Source organism: Poecilia mexicana, unplaced genomic scaffold (genome assembly GCF_051168715.1).
Source record: "Poecilia mexicana isolate PSO_F unplaced genomic scaffold, ASM5116871v1 scaffold_17, whole genome shotgun sequence".
Classification (NCBI taxonomy): Eukaryota; Metazoa; Chordata; class Actinopteri; order Cyprinodontiformes; family Poeciliidae; genus Poecilia; species Poecilia mexicana.
In genome coordinates this window covers 7,251,349-7,273,235 of record NW_028263386.1, presented here as the reverse complement: position 1 = coordinate 7,273,235, position 21,887 = coordinate 7,251,349, and the positions used below count along the sequence as shown (strand labels likewise).

The window sequence follows — 21,887 nt, the reverse complement described above, 5'->3', positions numbered from 1 at the left end:
AGCTTCGCTTCTGCTCCACCTGGTAGTGACTCTCACACCGAACCTCTGCTTAAAGCTGCAGCATCTAACCTAAAAAAATACATTTTACATACATATTAAAACTTTCGCTGTCCTAACATGAGACGGATAATCTCTGAAAAAATAATCGATCTCCTCCCTGATCTGCATAATTACTCCGCTCAGTCAGAAACAGCCAATCAGAGCTAGCAGTAATCAGCTAGCCGCCATGCTAACAGGAAGTTTTCATTCAGTAACTCTGGATTGTTTATTGTAATGGATCCTGGTTTTGCCTTTGAATGTTAAGTTTTATACTTGAACTTTTTGGCAATGTTGAGAGGTTTTATGCCTTCATATGTTATCAGTCTGTTAAAGGTAGTATTATCAATAGCAGTACAATTTGCACAATGCCTGTTTTGTTTAGTTTTCTTCTTGGAAAAAATTATTAAAAACAAGTTTTTGTCTAAATTAAGGTGAATTCATGGTTCTTTTTTCCACATAATGTAACCGGTAGTGTTTATGATAAAAAATAAATAAATAATTATGTGATCGGTATCGGTGTATCGGCCATCATGGGTGATCGGTATCGGTATCGGCAGGAAAAAACCTGATCGGCACATCCCTAATAACAACTGCTCGTTTCAAAATACAGAAAAATAGTTCAGTGAATCCTGAACTTTTCATCTTTTATTGGTGAGAGACAGGTAGAGGTCACAGAAACACACACACACACACACACACACACACACACACACGCACACACGCACACACGCACACACGCACACACGCACACACACACACACACATCTAGGGCCAGTTTAGAAACACCAATTAACCCAACAGTCATGATTTTGGGAGAATATGCTAACTGGATGCGAACTCCATGCTAACTGCATGTGTGGATGTTTCCTGCCCTCATTAACACCTGATGATTTAAAACTGTCCTACTGTTCGGACGCATGAAAACGGTAAATATTACCTACCAGCACAAAGTGGCTCAGAGTTATTTTGGTTTGGTCATGGATCATAATCTGTCATATTTCATAAGAGTTGTCTGGTCCAAGCAGGGATCAGATTGGAAACAGTGTCATATAACGCTTTCAGACAATTACAAACAATTGAATTAGATTAGGTGTTAAACTGGAACATTTCCCTCAACATTTGTCTCCATTTTCATTTAAAGAAATTGTACTACCAAAGGAAATAAACAAATACAAGCTGCAAGTTGAACAGGAGCCTGCTTTACCAAGCCAAACTGACCAGTTTATAGTTTCAGATCCAGCTGGCGGTTTATTAAGTTATAAAATATAAGATCAACAATCAACATTCAAATTCTGCAAAAGACGAAACATGGCTACCAGAAACGTTTCTGCATCTGAATATCCAAGCAGAGGTTCTACATTTTAATTTTACGAGAAAAATAATGTTTTAGAAATCAGGGTTTCTGCAGGTTTCACCAACTCAAGACTTTTTAAGACATTTTAGACATCAGAAATGGGATTTAAGACTTTTATCATGACAGAAATGTACAAAAGAGAATAAATCACAAATAAATAAATTGTATGGGTTGGCAGAAGAAGTGGCGAAGACGAAGATCGTCCAGCCAACTGGTGGTAAATAATAATGGACGTGAAAAAGCTAGCTAGCGCATATTAGCAGTAGCATTTGTAGAACACAGTGATGATGTCTGTGTGTGATATTACTTTAGCAGTAAAGTCTACAAGAAAAAAGAAAACTACTTGGTTATCGTATTTAAGGCAAACTTGTTTTCCCAATAAATTCACATTTTAAGGCCTTAATTTTAGATACATTAAAAATGTAAGACTTTTTAAAGATGCACAGACACCTTGTATGTCGAAACGCTTTCCAGTAAACAATTATTAACATTTCTTCATGAGTTACTTCAGCTTTAGTATGTTGACGCTGCAGAAGAAAGAAGAGTAAAACCATTTTCTGGTCATTGAAACATTTTCACTAAAGATGCACTGATCAGTCCTTTCCAGGCTGATCGTCTCGGCAAATCCTGCAAAACGACTAAATTGGAGAAGCTAAACTGAAACTGTTCAGCTTCAGGCAAAATAAAAAGATGCTAAACTACAAAGAGAGCAGAAAGTCAAGACAAATATTTGAGTCTCTGCTTTTATTAGATGAGGATGAAGTTTAATTTTTGTGTAATTTCAATGATTTTTGACAAACTCATGAGTGCTAAGCTTTATATTCACCTCAAACTGGCTGCTTCTTTGTCCAGTTTTCTGTTCAGCTTGACAATGACGTGGAAACATGGCTATTAAAAGTAAGCAGAGGCTGTCTGAGCCTCTGGTCTCTAGAAACAAAATAAAAACACACTGGCAGCACAACGAATCTTGTGACATGTAGCATGCAAAGCGGGGCAGCTTTAGGCTCTCATGGCCGCTCTCCTGAGCAGGCGGAGAGATTTTCATGTGCGATATCTACGACAGGCTCCAGATCTCCACCTAATGCACTTAGGAACGGTTCGCAGGTGGAGCAACGGTTCGCAGGTGGAGGAACGGGTTGCAGGTGGACCAACGGGTCGCAGGTGGAGCAACGGTTCGCAGGTGGACCAACGGGTCGCAGGTGGACCAACGGGTCGCAGGTGGAGCAACGGGTCGCAGGTGGACCAACGGGTCGCAGGTGGACCAACGGGTCGCAGATGGAGGAACGGGTCGCAGGTGGAGCAACGGGTCGCAGGTGGAGCAACGGGTCGCAGGTGGAGCAACGGGTCGCAGGTGGACCAACGGGTCGCAGGTGGAGCAACGGGTCGCAGGTGGACCAACGGGTCGCAGGTGGAGCAACGGGTCGCAGGTGGAGCAACGGGTCGCAGGTGGACCAACGGGTCGCAGGTGGAGCAACGGGTCGCAGGTGGACCAACGGGTCGCAGGTGGAGCAACGGGTCGCAGGTGGAGGAACGGGTCGCAGGTGGAGGAACGGTTCGCAGGTGGAGCAACGGGTCGCAGGTGGAGCAACGGGTCGCAGGTGGACCAACGGGTCGCAGGTGGAGGAACGGGTGGCAGGTGGAGGAACGGTTAGCAGGTGGAGGAACGGTTCGCAGGTGGAGGAACGGTTAGCAGGTGGAGGAACGGTTCGCAGGTGGAGCAACGGTTCGCAGGTGGAGGAACGGTTCGCAGGTGGAGGAACGGTTCGCAGGTGGAGCAACGGTTCGCAGGTGGAGGAACGGTTCGCAGGTGGAGGAACGGTTCGCAGGTGGAGGAACGGGTCGCAGGTGGACCAACGGGTCGCAGGTGGAAGAACGGGTCGCAGGTGGACCAACGGGTCGCAGGTGGAGCAACGGGTCGCAGGTGGAGGAACGGGTCGCAGGTGGAGCAACGGGTCGCAGGTGGAGGAACGGGTTGCAGGTGGACCAATGGGTCGCAGGTGGAGCAACGGGTCGCAGGTGGAGGAACGGGTGGCAGGTGGAGGAACGGTTAGCAGGTGGAGGAACGGTTCGCAGGTGGAGGAACGGTTTGCAGGTGGAGCAACGGTTAGCAGGTGGAGGAACGGGTAGCAGGTGGAGGAACGGTTCGCAGGTGGAGCAACGGGTCGCAGGTGGAGCAACGGGTCGCAGGTGGAGCAACGCCTTGCGTCAGGAACAAAGCAGATGCTGAGTGATGCTCAGGTTGGAAAGAGTTTACAAACACAAACATGTTTGTCTGTTTGGAGAAGACTTGGCATCTTCTCTGTCGCTTTCTGGCCTCCAGAGAGACGACCAGAGAGACCAAGAGGGCCGGTGAAACCAGAGTCCCACGGTCCAACCTCCAGGACAGCAGCAGCTGCAGCAGCTGCAGCAGCTGCAGCAGCAGCGAGTCCCACTGAGCTTCCACTGCTCACATCAAAAACCGCTCCGCTTTACTCAGAAATCATGTAACAAAACACAAACACACGCGCACACACACACACAGAGCTGTCTTTGATTATTCTGCAGTCAGCTGACAGGAGGGTCATCTGATTAAAACAAGTGACACCAATGTTTCTGTTAATCTGGATTAAGGCCTTTTAGGAGGAAAGGATCAGGTTTTCATTATTGGCCACAATTAAGTCCTGAATGTGTCAATAGTTTATTATCCCATTAGATAAAATAGATATTTATTAAATATTTTTACTTTACTGTGCTTTTGTCCCATCATTGTTTTATTCCTTGTGCTTTATATGTTTTATTTTATTTTGTAAAGAACCGTGGTCAAACTAGTTGTTTCTGTAAAAGGCTAAATAAATAAAAATATAATTATTTTTATTTTTTGTTCAATTGTCAATACCGCTGCTCTTGCTACTATTACTACTAATTATTCTTATTAATTTTTACCAGTTATTATAATATTATAATTTGTAGAAGTAATTTACATATTTACTTATATTACTAAACATAAACTTATTTAATGACAATATTAATATTGCTAATATTTGTAATAGCAATTTAAACATTTAGTTTCATTATTAGTAATTGTAGAAATATATACAATTATTATTATAATTATTATTATTAGCAGTAGCACATTCCACATTTAGTTCAATTATTATTTATTATTATTATTATTATTATTATTATTTATGTATTTCCTATTTGTGAGATCTTAAACTAAAATAATTAATCTTTTAGTTGTCACCTACAACTTTGCTCAGCAATCAATGTTCAACTCTTCCTTTAAAGGTTTATTTTAAAACCATCTTGATTCTTATTCTAATTCTTTCATATTCAACTACTTGCATTTTGTTTTACATACATATAAAAAAATCTTCTTCTAGTTTTCTAAATCTTAAACAAAATTGTGGATTTTTGCTACTACATTCGACCTAAATTAACCCGGAAACATTTTGCCTTCTAAGTAAAAAAGATAAATCAAACTAAATAAATGAATTCAAACACAAGAGAAGATAATCAGGATCACTAGAAAAGTGTTTTTTGTTGGTGACGTCCAGCGTGAATATGGCTCTCCTCCACGAACAGAACCAGCAGTTTGCGAAGCGTAGCCTCTCTGTTTCTGCGCAGCGCTCCGAGGGCCCGGAACGGCCCACAATGGCCGCCATTCTTAGCACTTCACTGTTCAAGACGACTGTGTCAGCGGCCCCCAGGCCGGTGCCGGGGTCCCGTGACCAGAACCCCGGCCGAGGCTGAGAACTGCAGCCAGCTGCAGGTATATCTGTGCATCTCGAACCTGGGCCAAGTTCACAGCATCGCACTAAACCTGGGCTGGGCCCGGAGTCAGAGGACCGGAGTCAGAGGACCGGAGTCAGTCCAGCAGCACGCCGGCCCGTGGTTCATCAGAAACCAGATGTGTCCTCTGAACTGGCAACGTTGCTACATGACAGGATGGTAAATACGTTTAAGGAGCTCTAATGTTGCCGAGGTTACAGGGGAAGATCCTGATTACTGGCTTACAGGTTTGTGAAAAAACTGATCGACCTTTGAGGCCTGATCGCAAATTTGGTCATAATGACAAAGAGAAATTGTCCATAGACCAGAACTGACATAATCAGAGTTTAATTTGATCAGCTACTCGGTACTTGAGAAGACTTTTTACCAAATAATTTTTTACTCTTATCTGAGTAATTTCTTGGATGGCTACTTTTTACTTTTACTTAAGTAAAAATATGTTGAAGTACTCTTTCTTGAGTAGTTTTTGGGTACTCTGCCCACTTCTGCACATAATTAACAATTTACCAACTTACTACCAAGTGTTGATTAATGATTTATCAGATTAAAATGAGTTCTGATTGATTAATCAAATCACTTAAACCTTCTGCTGGTGTTGTAGCTTGTCCACCATCCAGAAGAGGGCGACGCTGGTCATCCTTAAGCGAAGCCAGTTGACACAGAAATAAAGATGGTGGAAAAATCCCAAACCAGGAAAGAGAAACGGTCAAAATGAAGTCACATGAGGGATGCAAAATATATTTTAGAAATAAGTTTGTTTTGTTCCTTTCAAAAGTTAAAATACCTGAACTAAACCTTAAATCCCAGAAGAGTTGAAAATAAACCTTTATGGATGCAGAACAGAGACAGAAGGAGGAAGTTCAAACCACCTCTTCCATCGATCATAATGGGTGAGGATTAAGTCCCCTACTCCAACGTCTCTCTGCCTGGCTTTCTGACCAAATGGCCAGACAGATTTAAAGAGGAGCAGCAAAAGCAAATGAAGTGGAATAGAGGTGCTTTCCAACAACTGATAGAATCAGCCAAGACATGTTACTGTGGAATATTGTCTCTATGTTGTTAGCATGACATAACAGCCATGAGACTGCCATCCAGCTGCAGTCTTCAGTCAGAGGCCTTTTCAGGCTCGTTGTAAGACTGACTGCTACTGGAGATCATCTAAGATGACTCTGAAAATACGTTGCTGACGTGAGTTACGACAACATTTAATTTCTCTTTTGGATAATGAAGAGTTTTTGCAAAAAATCGAAAATGTTAGCCATTACTTTAACTATAATATTTAACATTTTTAACAGCAGTTTGATTAATTGTAGTTTTTTCCCTGTTTTTAAACAAAATCAGCTATCTCAGGTTAAACATTTAACACAACCAGTGTCAGCTAGTGAGGTTTACTGATGCCGTTTCTGCAGTAAAGCCGCCAGACGGCCCTCTTTCTGTCCTCGCCGCGCCGCCGTAGCGCACCAACACGGCACCCGTTTCACAAACACATGTACATGCAGGAGCTTCCCGGGACCAGGCTCAGGGGAGGTCAGATTCGCGTGTTTGATTTTGCCGTTGACACATCCAAGGCACTGCAATGGAACTGGCCCGCCGCAGCTGAAAATAGCTCATAATCAATCAGCTGGCAGACACATATCTGTGCTCTTAAAACGTATAAATGTGCAATGCAGAGGAGCGGATCGATGGGTGACAGGATTCCGAAAGCGTCGATACGGACATGCTCTTTGGCATAACAAGCTCTCGCCATCGGCCTGTACTTTATTTCCTGTGCCTGTGTCCGATGGGCCGGCCAGCATTAGGCCTGCTGGAAAAAATATCTGCAGTGAGTGGATCAAGGTCTGTGAAGGACAACGGCAGAGGTGGAACGTCTGCTTTTATATAAAACCTAAAACAGGACGCGCATCCAGCTAAGCTCGATTGCTTTTTGCGGTTTCACGACGAAACATATTTGACTGTTGGTATGCAAAGCGATCTGTCCCTCCTCCATAAGCCTTCATGTGGGCCAACTTCCTCTTTAATTTACTCTGCGACTGAAAGCAGCCTTATCACGTTTATGATCTAAGACAGCGCAAACGACACAAATAAACGCACAATAAAATAAAACTGTGGATTGTATGAACCCAGCAGCAGCAGTGCTACTGCACTAATAAAAAAAAAGAAAAAGAAAAAGTAAAGCAACCAGGCCTGAACGTGCTGAACTTTGCTCTCTTCCTTTTAACCCGTTTGGCAGCAGAACCCGTCTGCCAGCGTTTCCAGCGAGTGGACTTAACAACAACAGGTGTCAACGCGCATGTGTGTGAAGCTTTTACACACACAGGCCGCGCCGCTGCCAGGTAGGACAGAGTGTCTGGGCCTCCGCGGAGCGACTGCAGGTTAGGACCAGAAAGAGGAAGCAAGCAAGAGGCCTCGTTACTCTGACAATTTCCAGGCTCCAGGGCTCAACGTTTTCTCTTCCAACAGCAGGTTTTTGGTCTGAGCGGGCGGCGTTTTTTTAACCACGATAAAGACTGATTAGCAGGAAAACGCACAGAGGATCAATAGGATAATATAAGTGATACTGAACAAAAGGTTCCCTTTACAATCTCTGAGCAGAAACGAGAAAGTTATGAGGATGATTTACTGATCATCCTCTCGTTATCAGCACTGACAAAAGTATGATCTTAAATACAACATGACTTTTTATAAAAGTTTTGACTTAAATTACTGACTGTGTTGTTCTTTCAGCATCTAATGGTTAAATGATGATAATTGATTCATCACGATTAATCGATTTTATGTTTGTAATTTTATTTTATTTATTTTACATGTTGCAGTTTACAAATGAATAATATTCATAAAATTATTCCTATTTTTGAAGAAAACTTTAGACAGTAGCTGTGTTAGTTTCTTGACAACAAGGTACTAAAAACATGTAACTATTTACTATATTTAACCTAATTAATCAGTTTTAATCATAATCTGAAGTTTTCATGGGCCAATCACCTGATTATGGTTTTAAAAGTTAAAAATATTTGCAAAATTTCTACGAAACTGTTAAACAGCAGAGCTTCACCTGCAAAAACACACAACCTTACCAAGCATTTTTGTCTAGTTTATTAATACAGTTTAATTAAGACACAATTAACTCAAAAGTAACTAATCAGCAAGATAAAGAAGCTTGTTTTAAGTAAATAATTTTTTAATATTGATAATAAAGTACCAGTTCCATTGGCAGATTATTTCACTTGTAACATGGGGGAATTTTTGTCTTGTTATAAATTAAATAATCTGCCAATAGAATTAGTAATTTTTCATCAATAATAAGGAATTATTTACATAAAACAAACTTCTATCTCTTGCTGAAAAGTTACTTGTAACTTGGTGTCGTCTTATTTCAAGTATATTAAAATATATGCACTAGAAATTAGACTAAAAAAACTTGGTAAGATCTTGCAGTGCTTTACCATTTGCTGTGTACTGCTGGTCAGCTGGCTGAGTGTAGTAGCTAAATGAAAGCTACTAAATTTATACCTGGGAAATATAAAGAAATAAAATCAAACACAAAGTTTTTGGCTGTGATTTTTGTAGCTCCTGCTTAAAGACAAGCATAAGAAGTGCTTTTATAATTTAAGATAATGTTAAGTAATCAAAAACTCACAACTACTACAATAAACTCAGAGTTTCCCTCAGTGTATTATAAGCCTGGCGGGCCACCAGGCTTTACTGGTGCCTCCTCCAGGCTTAGTATTGTTTATTTATTTTAGTTATTTTTTTATTATTGCCTTTTTTAAGACTTTATAATTGGTGTTTAGGTATTAATATCCCAGTCTTCCAATAACACAAAGCTATCAGGTGATATTTTCAAATTTCCTGTCATCTTTAAACATTTTTTAACTGAAAAACATGGCAGCTGTCTGCCTTAGCGCCCTGAGCTCTGGGCTTAGCAAGTTTTCTGGGGGAAACCCTGAAACCTTTGCAGTCCTCTTTAAGCCAGTTGACCAGCAGTGCTTAGCAATGTGTTAATCTATGCTTCATACACCTGGAGAAAACTCCGCTCACTCCAGCACTTTCTCTTAAACCTCAATGAAATGACGTGAAGCCATATCAAAATGATTTAAAATTTTAGATCTGAAACAGTTTTCTTCAGGAGGGGCAGGAAAACTGCACAGGCAGAACTTTTTAAAAGTCTGGTACTGATAATCAGATCATGCCTAGTGGAAATCTATTGCCAACAGAAGAAAATATGGATAGAAATGTAGCAGAAATACAGAAAAAGATACTGCGACTATGTTTAGGTGGGTTTATTAAAAACACAAAAGCTGCTCAGTTTATATAATCCACACTTTTGTCTTCATTCCCCTCTGTTAATGTTTGCTCATGTCACAGGACAGCTGTGTTATCAGCGCTTTAGCCTGCACTGATAATACTGATTTTACTTACAATACAGCACACTCTTCAGGATTTCAACACTCAGAAGAGCGCAGTGTTTACAGGGCTGTAAAAAGGAAGTAATAAAAGACCTGAAACGTTTACGACGCCAGGATTTTTACATGATGTCACTTTGATGCCAGGATTCAAACTTAAATACGCCCAACCTGCTTTTTTTTTTTTTTTTTTTTTTTGTTTGGTTGGTGGTTTTATATTTATCCGGCTGCGGCACTGACTCGGAGACAAACACAGGCTGGGGATTGTTTCAGCTCCACCTTACAGATTCATGTGACTTTCCAAGCATCACCTGACTTCCACTCTCCTGTTCCACAGGCAGGAAAAGCATCGATGTGAAGTTAAAAATATAAAAATCTGTCAGAGAAGACCGAGACGTATGCAACAGGATTGCTGAAACACAGGCTAACAGACGTGCCTTTGGCCGAACCCTTGGAGATAAAAGAGGAGCCAACTTTAAAGATAAGAGGGGACAACTTCCAACGGGCAGCGCTCCTTCAGACGGCACCTGATAAAGATGTGAAAAGCAGCTAAAAATAAATCCATCTTTTTATTGCAGCAGAATTATCTCTAGATAAATCCAACCTTTAATTTCAAGACATTTATTCCATGAGGGGGAAAAAATATGCTGGTATTCGCAGTTCAGTAGTATTTGCGTATTTATCTGTGGAATATATCATTAGATTATTCGTGGATTTAAAAAAAAAATTTCTTTCAATATTCAGAAGAAAAAGCGGTTTGAATATCTGAGTGCAATGCTACTTGACACGCCATCGGCAGAGCAGCAAATCCAGGAGTTTCCGCTGATTGGCTGCAATCTTTATCTCCTCAGGAGCAGCGATAGAGAAACTGTAGATATTAGCTTCTGCAGTAGTGCTATGACTGTTTACACTGTACATATTAATGAATGTTAAGGTGCATACCAATTAAAATAGGAAGTTATAAGTTTTTACAAGGAGTCATGAGTATTAATGGGATTCAGATACTCATGCCGGCTGTGGTCTGTATATTTGAAACAGAAACAGGCCCACAGTATCATAAATCCTCTACCATACAGGTGATTTTCCACATATTCTTCAATTGTTAGGGTTGTCCCAATCCAATATCAGCCAAAAAATGAGTCAAATTAGCAAGCATCTAAAATGTACAATGTTAGCAGGCCGTTAGAAACACTCGGCTCCAGGATTTAGTCCAGCCCAGCATTTAGTCCGTTCCAGCATTTCTCTGTAGCCCCCAGATCCGTTGGTTAATAACAAATGGGTCAGTTGTTCTCATACCTTTTGTTGTGGATTTTTGTTCTCTGTTTGACTAATATCTCCAACATTTCCCACTAAAATAAGTTGAAAAGTTCAAATGATTTATGCTTATAACGCATCGTGTCAATATCGGTGTCAGCCGATGCAATATTGGTATTGTATCAGAACTAAAGCGGTTGTATCAGGATATCCCTATCAATTGTTTCATGGACCCACATGTTGTGTTTGTTGCTAAAAAGCTCATTCTTAGCTACAGAACTGTTTTTAAAACTCCACTTGTTTACGTGTTTGAATGCAGGACCAAAAATGTCAATGAAGACTTTGTGTGACCCAACCAGGGTTCACCAACTCAAATCTAAGACTTTTTAAGACCACGATGAATTGAATTTAAGACCTATATCTCCACAGAAATGTACAGACTTCGTCCCGCCAACTGGCAATAAATTTCCCATGATAAGTGCAAAAAAGCAAGCAAGCTAGCTAGTAAGGTTAGCAGCTAGTTAGCGGTAGCCTAACCCATTTTGAGTCACAGGAATGCAATGAAGAGGTCAGAGTGCGATTCAAACTTTTGCCCAACAGAAAATACATGAGAATCAATAGTCCTGTCAAGACTAAATACAAGAGTAAGGAATAACATATTAATAACATATTACCTTTTCAAAGAATTTAAGACTTTTTAAGGCCTTAATTTTTGGTACATGAATTCAAGAACTTTTTAAAGACGCGCGGACGTCCTGCCAACAGTGAGGTTTTTTGTTTTTTTTACCTCTCACAGTTATTGCACTGACTATATGATTTAGGTCACATGTGTTGAACTCAAGGCCCAGGGGCCAAATCCGGCCCGCCATATCTTTAATGTGGCCCTCTAGATTCTTGACAAAACACCAAGCGTGTTTAAATATTATGTTATCAATCAAATCAAAACTGTTTTTATCCGTTTACTGATAAATTATATCTATCAGTCCCTCCAGTTTCTTGAGAGTTATCATGGAAAATCACACAAAATAAAAAAAAAAACCGCATAATTTGAACTTTCTTACTTTTACTAAACAGCAGCCTCAGCCTTAATTGATGTCAGATTATTGTCCACGATCTACACAGCGAGGAATAAAAAGTCGCATTTACCGTCATAAATAAGCACAAAGATTTCAAATGTTCAATAATATTATTTAATTTTAAGAATTGATTGATATTTTAAAAGTCTGTGATCGGGTTTTATCAACACATCCTGGCACAACCGGCCCTTTAAGCGCATTCGTGATCTTGATTTGGTCCAAAACAAAAATGAGTTTGACTCGCCTGACTTAGGTAGTAGATGTTTTCTGATTTGTAAACATCAAACTGCATCTCTTCTCTTGTTGCTCATGGAAATGTCACTTACATGACTAGTTCCTGTTAATGTTGGTCCACTTAGATAGTATATTTACATTTTCAGTTCAAATAAATTTTATTTTAAAGGATTGAGTCGCCTGAGGACTCTAAATGTTGGATTTTCCCACATTGAATACAGACTGAACTTTTCTACCAGCTTCAGAGGGAAATTAAAGCACTGCAATAAAAGATCAATTCATTTTGCACATCTTTACCACAGGGGTGTCATTGCATGTGGTCGCCGCCGTAAACCTGCTGTTATTTACATGTGAAGCAAGAGGGGAAGCAGAAGGAGAGTACTGTAATCGGCGAGTCGCTTTGCATGTCCAAACTTCCTTTTACAGGCAACAGAGGAGGCCCTCTGCTGTGTCCAAGGTACTATATGAGCCTTCCAAACAATCCGGGGCACCATGGAAAGACTCACCAGGAGCTGCACCTTGCAGCTCTCAGCATTTCCCAGCAGCACAAGCGTCCTGTGTAAAGGAAAGCCCGCTGCTCTGAGCGAAACCCCGACCCGCGCTGCTTCTGAGGCTGCTGTTGAATCAATACAATGGCTCCAAAGAGGTCCGACACTGGCCACATTTCAGCGCAGGTCAGACCCGGCTTTGCATATCGCCATGGAGACATGTCAAACACGCTGACGTGAGGAGATATATGTATGATTTTCCAAAGGCCGACTACAATCGCGGCTCGGCTCGCCACACCCAGAGCAAACATATCTCAGCCGTGTTCACGTCATGACCGACACCAGAACCCACGCACACGCCGCCGTGGCTTCCAACAACACACAGCCAGAACCAGACAACCCAAACCCAGCAGGCTGATCCCGATCCCCATTACTGGCCCTTGTAACGGCGGTGCGTTCGCTGGACTCTTACTATTGTGCGCAGTCGATGAGCTGGTATTCGTTGGATCTCTCGAAGCATGCCTTCACTCCTTCGTCGTCCCACAGCTTCTTTGCGTGATCGAAGAACTCCTGCAGAAAAAAGACAAAGACGGAGGAAAGTTTTACTCCAGTTTATCATAACATTTAAAAACTCTGTTAAAGTCAGCTGGTGCTCAAAAGACCAAAGGAAAATAATAACACGTGTTTCCAGATGACTTCTAGAAACAAAATAAAGTATATAAACAAAATGTATTTACTGTGCCTCGTTTTACTGCCAGTATAATTACACTTCCACAGCAGTTATTTGATTTAAATGTATGTTTAATTTTACTTGTATTTCTTCATCTAATCATTTATTTTTTTTTAAATAATCTAGTTATATTTCAATTTAGTTCTATTCATTTTTATGTAAAAAAAGTATTTTTTACATAAAAAATAACTTAATTTAAATTAATTACAAATTATTTATTTTTTAAATATGTTATTATTTTACACTAGTTGTTTGAATTAAATGCTGCTGTCTTTAAACTAATTTATCTAATTATATTGGATTCCACTTTACTTCTATTTTATTAGTTTTTTTCTACTTTTTAATTAAGTTATTTTTTTACATTTTATTTTATACTAGTAGTTTGAATTAAATGTAGATTTCAGTTTGTTTTTCTATTTTTTGTATTTATTTATACCACCTGCTCAAATAAAGCATTTTACATTTTCTCTTTTTTTACCTTTATTTGTGTATTTCTATAATTTTTTTAATTAATTTTTTTACTCCAGTTTCCCAAATTAAATGTAGATTTTAGTTTTGTTCTTCTGCATTTATTTATTTTCAACTTGTTCATATTTTGTCTATTTGTTCATTTATTGTATTTTTGTGATCTTCAAGGATTTAAGATTTTTATTCCTACTTAGTGTCTTTTCCTGACACCAACTCAATTGTTTCCAGCAGATCTTTTGTTAATGGCACATTTTTAGTGAATTTTTATTTTTTTTTATTCTCCATGCTAACCTCGCCTATCTCACCGTTTCGTTATTGTACAGTGTTGTCCTTGTTAAATATGAAAAGTGCTCTAAAAATAAAGACAGTTTGGTGAGTCAAAAACTACAATTAGGATATTTAGTTTCATTTTTCCCCCCAATAAAAATACAAATACAAAATGAATTTGATATTTATGTTAGCAGAAGCTCAGCTACATCAGTAAACATGCATGTGTTGCTCACAGCAGGTCCCAGCAGCACAAACTGTTCCCAAGTCAGTTCATGGCGGTCGCTCAAGTTTTTCCAGGTACGTCTTTCACGGGACGCTTTGCACACAGCGGCCAACGTTTCGCAGCCTGCAGCATTTTAAAGCCGATGATTCTTCATAAATAATGTTCAGTCTTGTTCTCGGTGTCATTTTGTTTCGCTCATGCATCATAATCTGTCGTACTTCATCATCAACCGGCCCAAATGGCGAGAACAGGGTTGAAGTTTTAGAAAATAAGATAATTAATAAGATAATATGACTGATTTGGCCATTTTTATTCATATTTATCTATAGGATTTTGTTTTACCCTTTCATGCATGAATTATGATCCTTTATGTCAGGATTTTTTTCCAATTTGATTTTGATTTTCTTAAGGCATAAAAAAAGTAGGAAAAAAATTTTCCAAATAATTTTTTATTTTAGGTGATCCATTGTAATTTTCTCCAAATACAAAGTTGTTATTTGAAAAATCCATCAGTAGTATTGTTCTTTAGGGGTTATCTGTGTCACAATATTTTTATTACCTGCCATAGTCTTCTAGAGTAGAAGGAGGGACCGGGTCGGTCGGCATGCCTTTTTGTCTGTCTGCCATATTGGATTTAACAAAAATAATTTCTTGCATTTGCAGCTGATGGCCAGTAGTTGATGGTGTATTTTATGATGCATTGGTGTCCACTTCAGTGGTCGGTGTGCATTTATAACATAAAAATCCACAAGAAGCACAAGAAAATGGCTTTTAGACAGCTGTCCACTGTAGTGACCGCTATGCATGAAAGGGTTAAATACCAAACTCACACAGATAAGCGGATGTGTGATGGTTTCAGTTTATTTGTGGGTATGAAAAGGAAAGATGCTGAGGAAGAAAATGACAATGAGTGGCTGTAAAAGTGGTGAACAAACCGGTGAAGGGCCGATTGATCCGCAGTGCCTGCAGGCAGCGGCGCTAATACGCAGCTTTATTGGTCACATCGCAGGGATGCGTTGCCAGTTCTGACCAACATCCATCATCTATACCAGAGGACGGCACATGTTCTGGAACAGGGGTGTTCAAAGTGTGGCCCCAGGGCCATTTGTGGCCCTTGCATAAATTTTGAGTGGCTCCTGACTGCAATTCAAGACAAACGTGACCTTCCAACATCTTTTGTAATTTTTTCTTTTAATAATGGCAAATTTTTATCTTTTTTAGCCAAAAATGTTAAGTACAACACAAAGACTTTTTTCTTTAGTTACCCTTTTTTATCTCATAAAAACATCCAGAGAGTTTTTTACTCAAAAACAGACAAGCATGCCGTTTGGCAACAAGGCAAAGAGATAAATTTATAGAAGAAAATTCTTATTTATGTTACTGGGGATAAACTAAAATGAAAAATAATGAGACCAATTTATTGTGCAGGTGAAAGAAAAATAATTTACAATATTTTGGGGTTTTTAATTGGGGATAAAAACCTAAATGTTCTAAAGTTTGGCCTCTGAATACGTTCATCTTGGGGATTTTGGCCCTTCATGTAAAAGTTTGGACACCCCTGATATAGGGGTGTCCAAACTCTATATCAGGGTTTGGACCCTGATATAGGGTCCAAACCCTATATCGAACATATCGAACCGGTCATGACAACCTCCTCTAGCTGCCTTCATTTTGTGAAGAAGGACACTACTGACCCATTCATTTAAATCATGCGTCCATGGATTTTTTTAATTTAAAGAAATTTTTATTCTGGCTGCGAGAGAGGGAGAGAGAGCAAGACTTCAACAGAAAGGCTGAACACAGTATGTTCTTTTCGTCCATCAACAAAAATCAACCACCAAACATTGATGGAGCTGGAAAAGCCGCATCCAGTGGACAACAACCTTTACCCAGAGTTCAATAGGAGAGTGTCAACCTACCACAGACATCTACAGAAAAATAAGCATTAAAAAAGATTAATCTATAGAAACAAGATGTCAGAGAGTCCCTCCTACACCAATGGTATCCAAACTTTGTAACCAAGTCAAAATTGTCGAGTCAAAATTTCAAAATCTAAAATCAAGCAAATAAGTCAAAAATTTTTGCAGGAAATGGATGTTATTCATTATAGGTCCAAAACCTAAAAGGTATTTTTTGTGTTTGCTGTATTCAAAGAAAAGCATCCAGTTCGCAAATAAATTAAGAGTCGGCTTTTCAGTAAAATTTTCTGGATGAACGTGGTTCTACTTCGTTGGTTATAAAAACACAAATACTTTGTACTTAACATTTACCTTAATTTTACCCTGATAACAAATAAAAAGTCTCCACCTGCATCAACCGCCTGTACTGGTTGGGCTAAATTTGCATCATTCTTGAATTGCAGTTGGGGGCCGCACAAAATAAGTCCAAGGGCCACTAATGGCCCCTGGTAGGAGTGGCTTGTAATTGTATAACGTTTTATCAAGTCCAGAGGACTCCAAAGCTTCACGCTACATTCACACACTGCGCGTTCATTGCATCGTTTGTCATTTATTGTGAAAGATTTATTGATGTCTCGATAAAAAATTTTATTTTTACTATTTTCTCCACAAACAGTGGATATGGAAATTATATATAAATAATAACGATCAGTATATTTTTTTAAAATGGTCAACTACAGTTACTATGTGTAGATTAAATCACACTTCTTCAGGAAAGTGGCATCCTAAAGAAGACTATTTCAACCTGGCATGTTTTTCAAGAACAACATTTGTGCTTGTGGCGCTGTGAGCGCTGTGTCATGCAGTCGTAGCCGTACCTAAAGAAGTAATAAATAGTTATTTATTGTCATTTATACCTTTATCACAATACATAGTTCCCACAAATCTAAACCAGAAGTGATCGGCGCCATCTTAGTAGGCAAGTGCAGCACAAAGCATGGCGGACCCATGGCTTCCAGACCAACAATAACAACATATTGCAGACACTCTGGACCAAAGTGCAAGAGAAAGATACATGAACAAAATGGCTGCTGTCGTGATCGGCCCGCATGAGATGGAGAAGGAAAACATGTCAGACGATGTGGACAAGCTGCCTCCGATCTCAAACTAAGACAGAGTTAGCTAGTGAACAGGAAGAGTGCGTAAATCTGGGATGCATAGAATCAGTGTTTCAATGAATTTGTAAAGGACATACAGGAATAACAAGCTTCTGGTGAGCGTCAGAGTGAGTACATGTAGCAACAAACAAGTAGGCTACATGTCCATCTTAGCTAGCAGGCTAAAGCTACTAGCTAAGCTAATTTTACTAGTTCGGCAGTAAGTACTACCACATATATCACCGATGCTTATCTTAGTATAACACAGAGGTAGGCAGAGTACATAAAAACTGTAATTAAATAATATGTTTTATGTACTTACACTGTTTATAAGTAGTTGTGCGTTCACACCAAACACTTTTTGAGCATCATGCGCGTCTGGTTTACATTCAAAGTCAATGGTTAGGTGTGTTGATGGCCGTGGAGGCACGTTTTGAGCATCTAGCGCAGCGAGATTTGAAACATTTCGACCATTTGTAGCGTCCAACAGAGAACGACGTCTAGAGCTGACGCGTTTGACGCGCCCTCGACGCGTCTCCACATAGACTTTGAACGTAAATCAGACGCGCAAAACGCTAGGTGTAGAGCAAAATGTCCAACATCTACATTCAAGGTGCACACGCTTCGAACTTGAAGCGTGGGATGCATTTTTGACAAGCGCATCGCTTGTGGTGCGAAGGCATCATTAGATAGGAACGAGGCGGGGGCTAGTTTTAAAATTCAAAGTCCATTTCGTCCACCCCTGGTTCAGACGGAAGAAAGCCTGGAGATTCAAACGTCTCTGATGCTTAATGTTGTTTAAAACGTACATATAGTAACCTATTCTTTACATTAAGAAGGCATCTGTCAGAATGATGCCTTCTGCAGCTCACTTCCTGTTCCTGGACAAAGAGGAGCATTATGGGGGAAGGGGAGGGGGGCTCTCATCCCATCCATGACTCTAAGACATTTCCCAGGACTCTCTGTTTGCCCTGTGCAGAGACCATTGGGCGCTCAGCCTTTACCGGCTCCTGTGAACATGTCTTTCAGACTGGATGGGCTCCTCCTCTAGCCTGGCACCGCCACATGACTCTCTGCACTCAGCACTGGCTCGACGCTTCTGCAGGGGAGGGGGAGTAGCCGTGAACCAGAGAGAGGAGAGGAGAGGAGAAGAGAGGAGCAGCTTGATAAATGATCACATGCTCCGGGAGATCTCCTCTCGGCGGATCCGGTGATTAAGTTCAACGTGGAGAAACTCCACTGATCTCGTACAGTGTCACACAATAAGCTCAAGTAACCCTCGCTCTCAGGGTGTGAAGAGTGTGAGGCTGAGTTTTCTGCACTCAATCAATCTTCAAACCACTTCTGCTAATATTAGCTAAACTTGAGATTAGGATTTTTTTTTCTTGCAGGGGCTCAAAGTCCTGGGATGTTTTGGGCTTGATGGAGGGAGGATGAGGAGGGAGGGGGTGTACGATCCTTAGGGCTCTTTTCCACAGAGGCGTGTGACACTGGGCTTTTCAATAAATGCAGTGTGTGCTGCAGTGCCCTACAGAGGAACTGATAACACAGAAAGAGACCAGGAGGGAATTTGCTGCCTTAACCCAAGTTTTTTTGTTGTTTCTTTAACTCTTTCACATCTTCCCAGTCTGCCTCCATTCCACGGGAACAGAGTCTCTGCTCAGACTGAGTTTAATCAAGTACAGTCCGTGATGTAATGTCAGCTGAATCATATAGGTCAGGGCTGAGACGGGACAAAATGGCCTACATCTCATTTGACTTATCAAAACAGTTGGAACGGGAACTTCTCTTTCAGGGGAAATCGAGCATTCCTTCGTCTTACTTTCTGCATTCAGCAAAAGTCAACGACTGTTTTTAAAAACGACATAAGCTCGCCACGGTTTATTGGACTTAAAAAGAAGAGGTGCACAAATACAACCAAGCACTGCAAAAACACAAAATCTTACCAAGTGTGTTCGAGTTCCTATTGCAAATATCTTTGTACACTTGAAATAAGACAAAACTTCCTTAATACTAGTCCTATTGGCATATTATTTCACTTATAGGATGTCTTATTATACGTGAAATTATCTGGCAATTAATATTAAGAAACTACTGACTTAAAACAAGCTTTCATTTCTAGCTTAAAAGTTATTTGTAATTTTGTTTTGTCTTATTTCAAGCTTACTAAGATATTTGCACTAGAATCTAGTGGTAAGATTTTGTGTTTTTACAGTGAAGTTAAGTACAAGGTAAGGCAAAACTCAAATGACTTAAATGGTTCATAACAAACCAATGAAAAGCCGTTTTGATATATAGCATGCTATTATGAATGCACTGTTATAGAAAATAATAGTTATAGAAAATAATAAGAAATAATGTTAAAACCAAGTTAACGTGAAGAGTAATTTATCAGATTATTCTACAAATGTGAGACGGGTGGGTGTAAAAAATAGGTTCATACCCACGTCCTTTGAACGCATAAATATACTTTACTGCTGTTCTTCTTTTGTTTTTAATTTATTTTGTTTACTCTGTCACTACACTACGTTCAATAAAGCAAACCAAATAGAAGCCAGGGATACAACATTTTTGCCCTTATATTAACAGCATAATTAGTCAGGCTATCTGTAAACCAACAGTTGGTTTAGCTTGGCTAATATAATTTCAAAACAGTTTTGTTTTTATAGAGAAGATGGGGGACACTCCTTTAGTTTGCATACAATAACTATCAACGTTTTTCTATGAACAGAAATATGTCCAAACATCCAAACTGGTCTATCTTTTTGAATATACAACTAAAGAAAATCCAGCACTTTTCTGTAATCTCAGTAAACAGACTTTAAAATGGTGACAACTTTTATTAAAGCCTTGGTATACACACCCACAAATACAGGAACCTTATTTATTATTACTTAAATTTACTTCCCCCAGACAGACAGTCACATGCTGCCAGCAACTGGGTCGCAGTTTTCGAAACACCTTGCCAAAGAAATATTGTGGATTTGTAATATCACGAGATTTCGTGAAACAAGATTTTGTAGAAGCCCAGTTGAACCGTAGATCTGTGTCTGATCATGATCAACGTTTGCAAAGAGACCTGGATTTCCTGGGCTTCTTACAAGGAGACCCAGGACTGAAAAAGGGTTTTAATCTTTTAACATGAGGTTTTAAATACATGCCAAGTGCTCAACAAGAGGGAACAAACTTCCTGGACACAAAAATAACGATGCTCACCAACAGTCCAACAATCTTGACCCAACTTTTAGGAAGAAAATATACTATGTGGCTAATTTGTAATGTGGAACCACATTCGGTTATAGAGCCACACCTGTTTTAAACAGAAACATTAGTGCTAGTCAACAAGTGTGAAAGAGGAAAACAACACAGTGCAAATCAGAGGCCAAGGCTCATTTGAATTTGCTCCAGTTCATTTGAAAGACACTGTCGAGTGGCTAATGTTGCTACAGCAGAGGCATTTGTTTCCATTTGCATAGACGACCGTTTGCATCCGTGCTTTCTGTTTCATGTTATACTGCAGACAGAGGAGGCGGAAAAACTTAAGGTCCTCAGTCAGCACCAAACCTTTAACTCCAACACTTCAAAGCTGTGAAATAAACGATTTCTTCTGATCGTTCTGCGATTAAACAAGCAAAAGGACAAAAAAGAATTAAAATGATATTTTGGGTTATTTTAAAAGCCAATATCCAGAATTAAAAAAAAAAAAACTACTTTTAGGAGTATGAACAGGAGTTATCCGAAATGGGACAGTTTGTACCTGCTGACAACTCATGACTACAGCAGAATATAAGTAGGTTACAGAAAATGTTTCTGGTAATAAGGAAGTCCAAGATTTTAAAAGTAACAGTTTTAAGACTTAAAGTTCAACGCCATGGGCGGCGCGTCTCGGGTTTGACTCCTGACCTCATGACCTTTGCTGCACGGCTTCCCCCTTTCCTGCCTGAAACACTAAATAAATGGCCACTAGAAAATATAATAAAACAATTATATCGTTTAAGTTGTTTAAAGGTTAAAGAGAAGTCAAGTTGCATCAGAATACCCAAACGTAAAAAAGTAATTATTTAAAACGACTAAAATGTTGCATCATATTAGGAATGAAACGATTAATCTTATTAACGAATCGATTACTGGAATAATTGTCAACTAATTTAGTAATCGATTAATTAACTGGAGTTTACAAACTCAAAAACGGCATATTGATGAAGGAGCAACACTCTGAGTAGAAATTAAGCCAAAATTAAACAAAAATATTTACATTTGCATTTAAGATTTAAAAAAAACTTATTCATCTGGCTCACATTAAAAAAACTCCTATTAATCACCTTTTGCAATATAATTATTAATCAGTAATCCAAAATATAATCGACAGATCAACCCAACACTGCACTGATGCTACGTCTCAGAAGTATAGTTACATTTCTGTTGTTGCATCAGATTCATCCTCTGCTACAAACGATCAAACGTTCGCTAAACGAACACAGAGTAGCAATGTGCTCCCATCCCCCATCTGTTGCTGCGCACT

General features: G+C 39.6%; 2 protein-coding genes across 3 annotated transcripts in view; one reads left to right on the top strand and one right to left on the bottom strand.

Annotated features, from left to right (window-relative positions):
• Positions 1-21,887, top strand: part of LOC106930957 (uridylate-specific endoribonuclease C-like) — a 138,655-nt gene that overhangs the window by 61,793 nt on the left and 54,975 nt on the right. The window lies entirely within an intron of this gene.
• LOC106930948 (guanine nucleotide binding protein (G protein), alpha activating activity polypeptide, olfactory type) overlaps positions 1-21,887 on the bottom strand; it is an 86,862-nt gene that overhangs the window by 26,342 nt on the left and 38,633 nt on the right. For both annotated transcript variants that reach the window (XM_015008824.2, XM_015008825.2), the window contains exon 5: positions 13,092-13,189. In XM_015008824.2, coding sequence (XP_014864310.1) covers positions 13,092-13,189 — 98 coding nt within the window. The remainder of the gene's footprint in view (positions 1-13,091; positions 13,190-21,887) is intronic.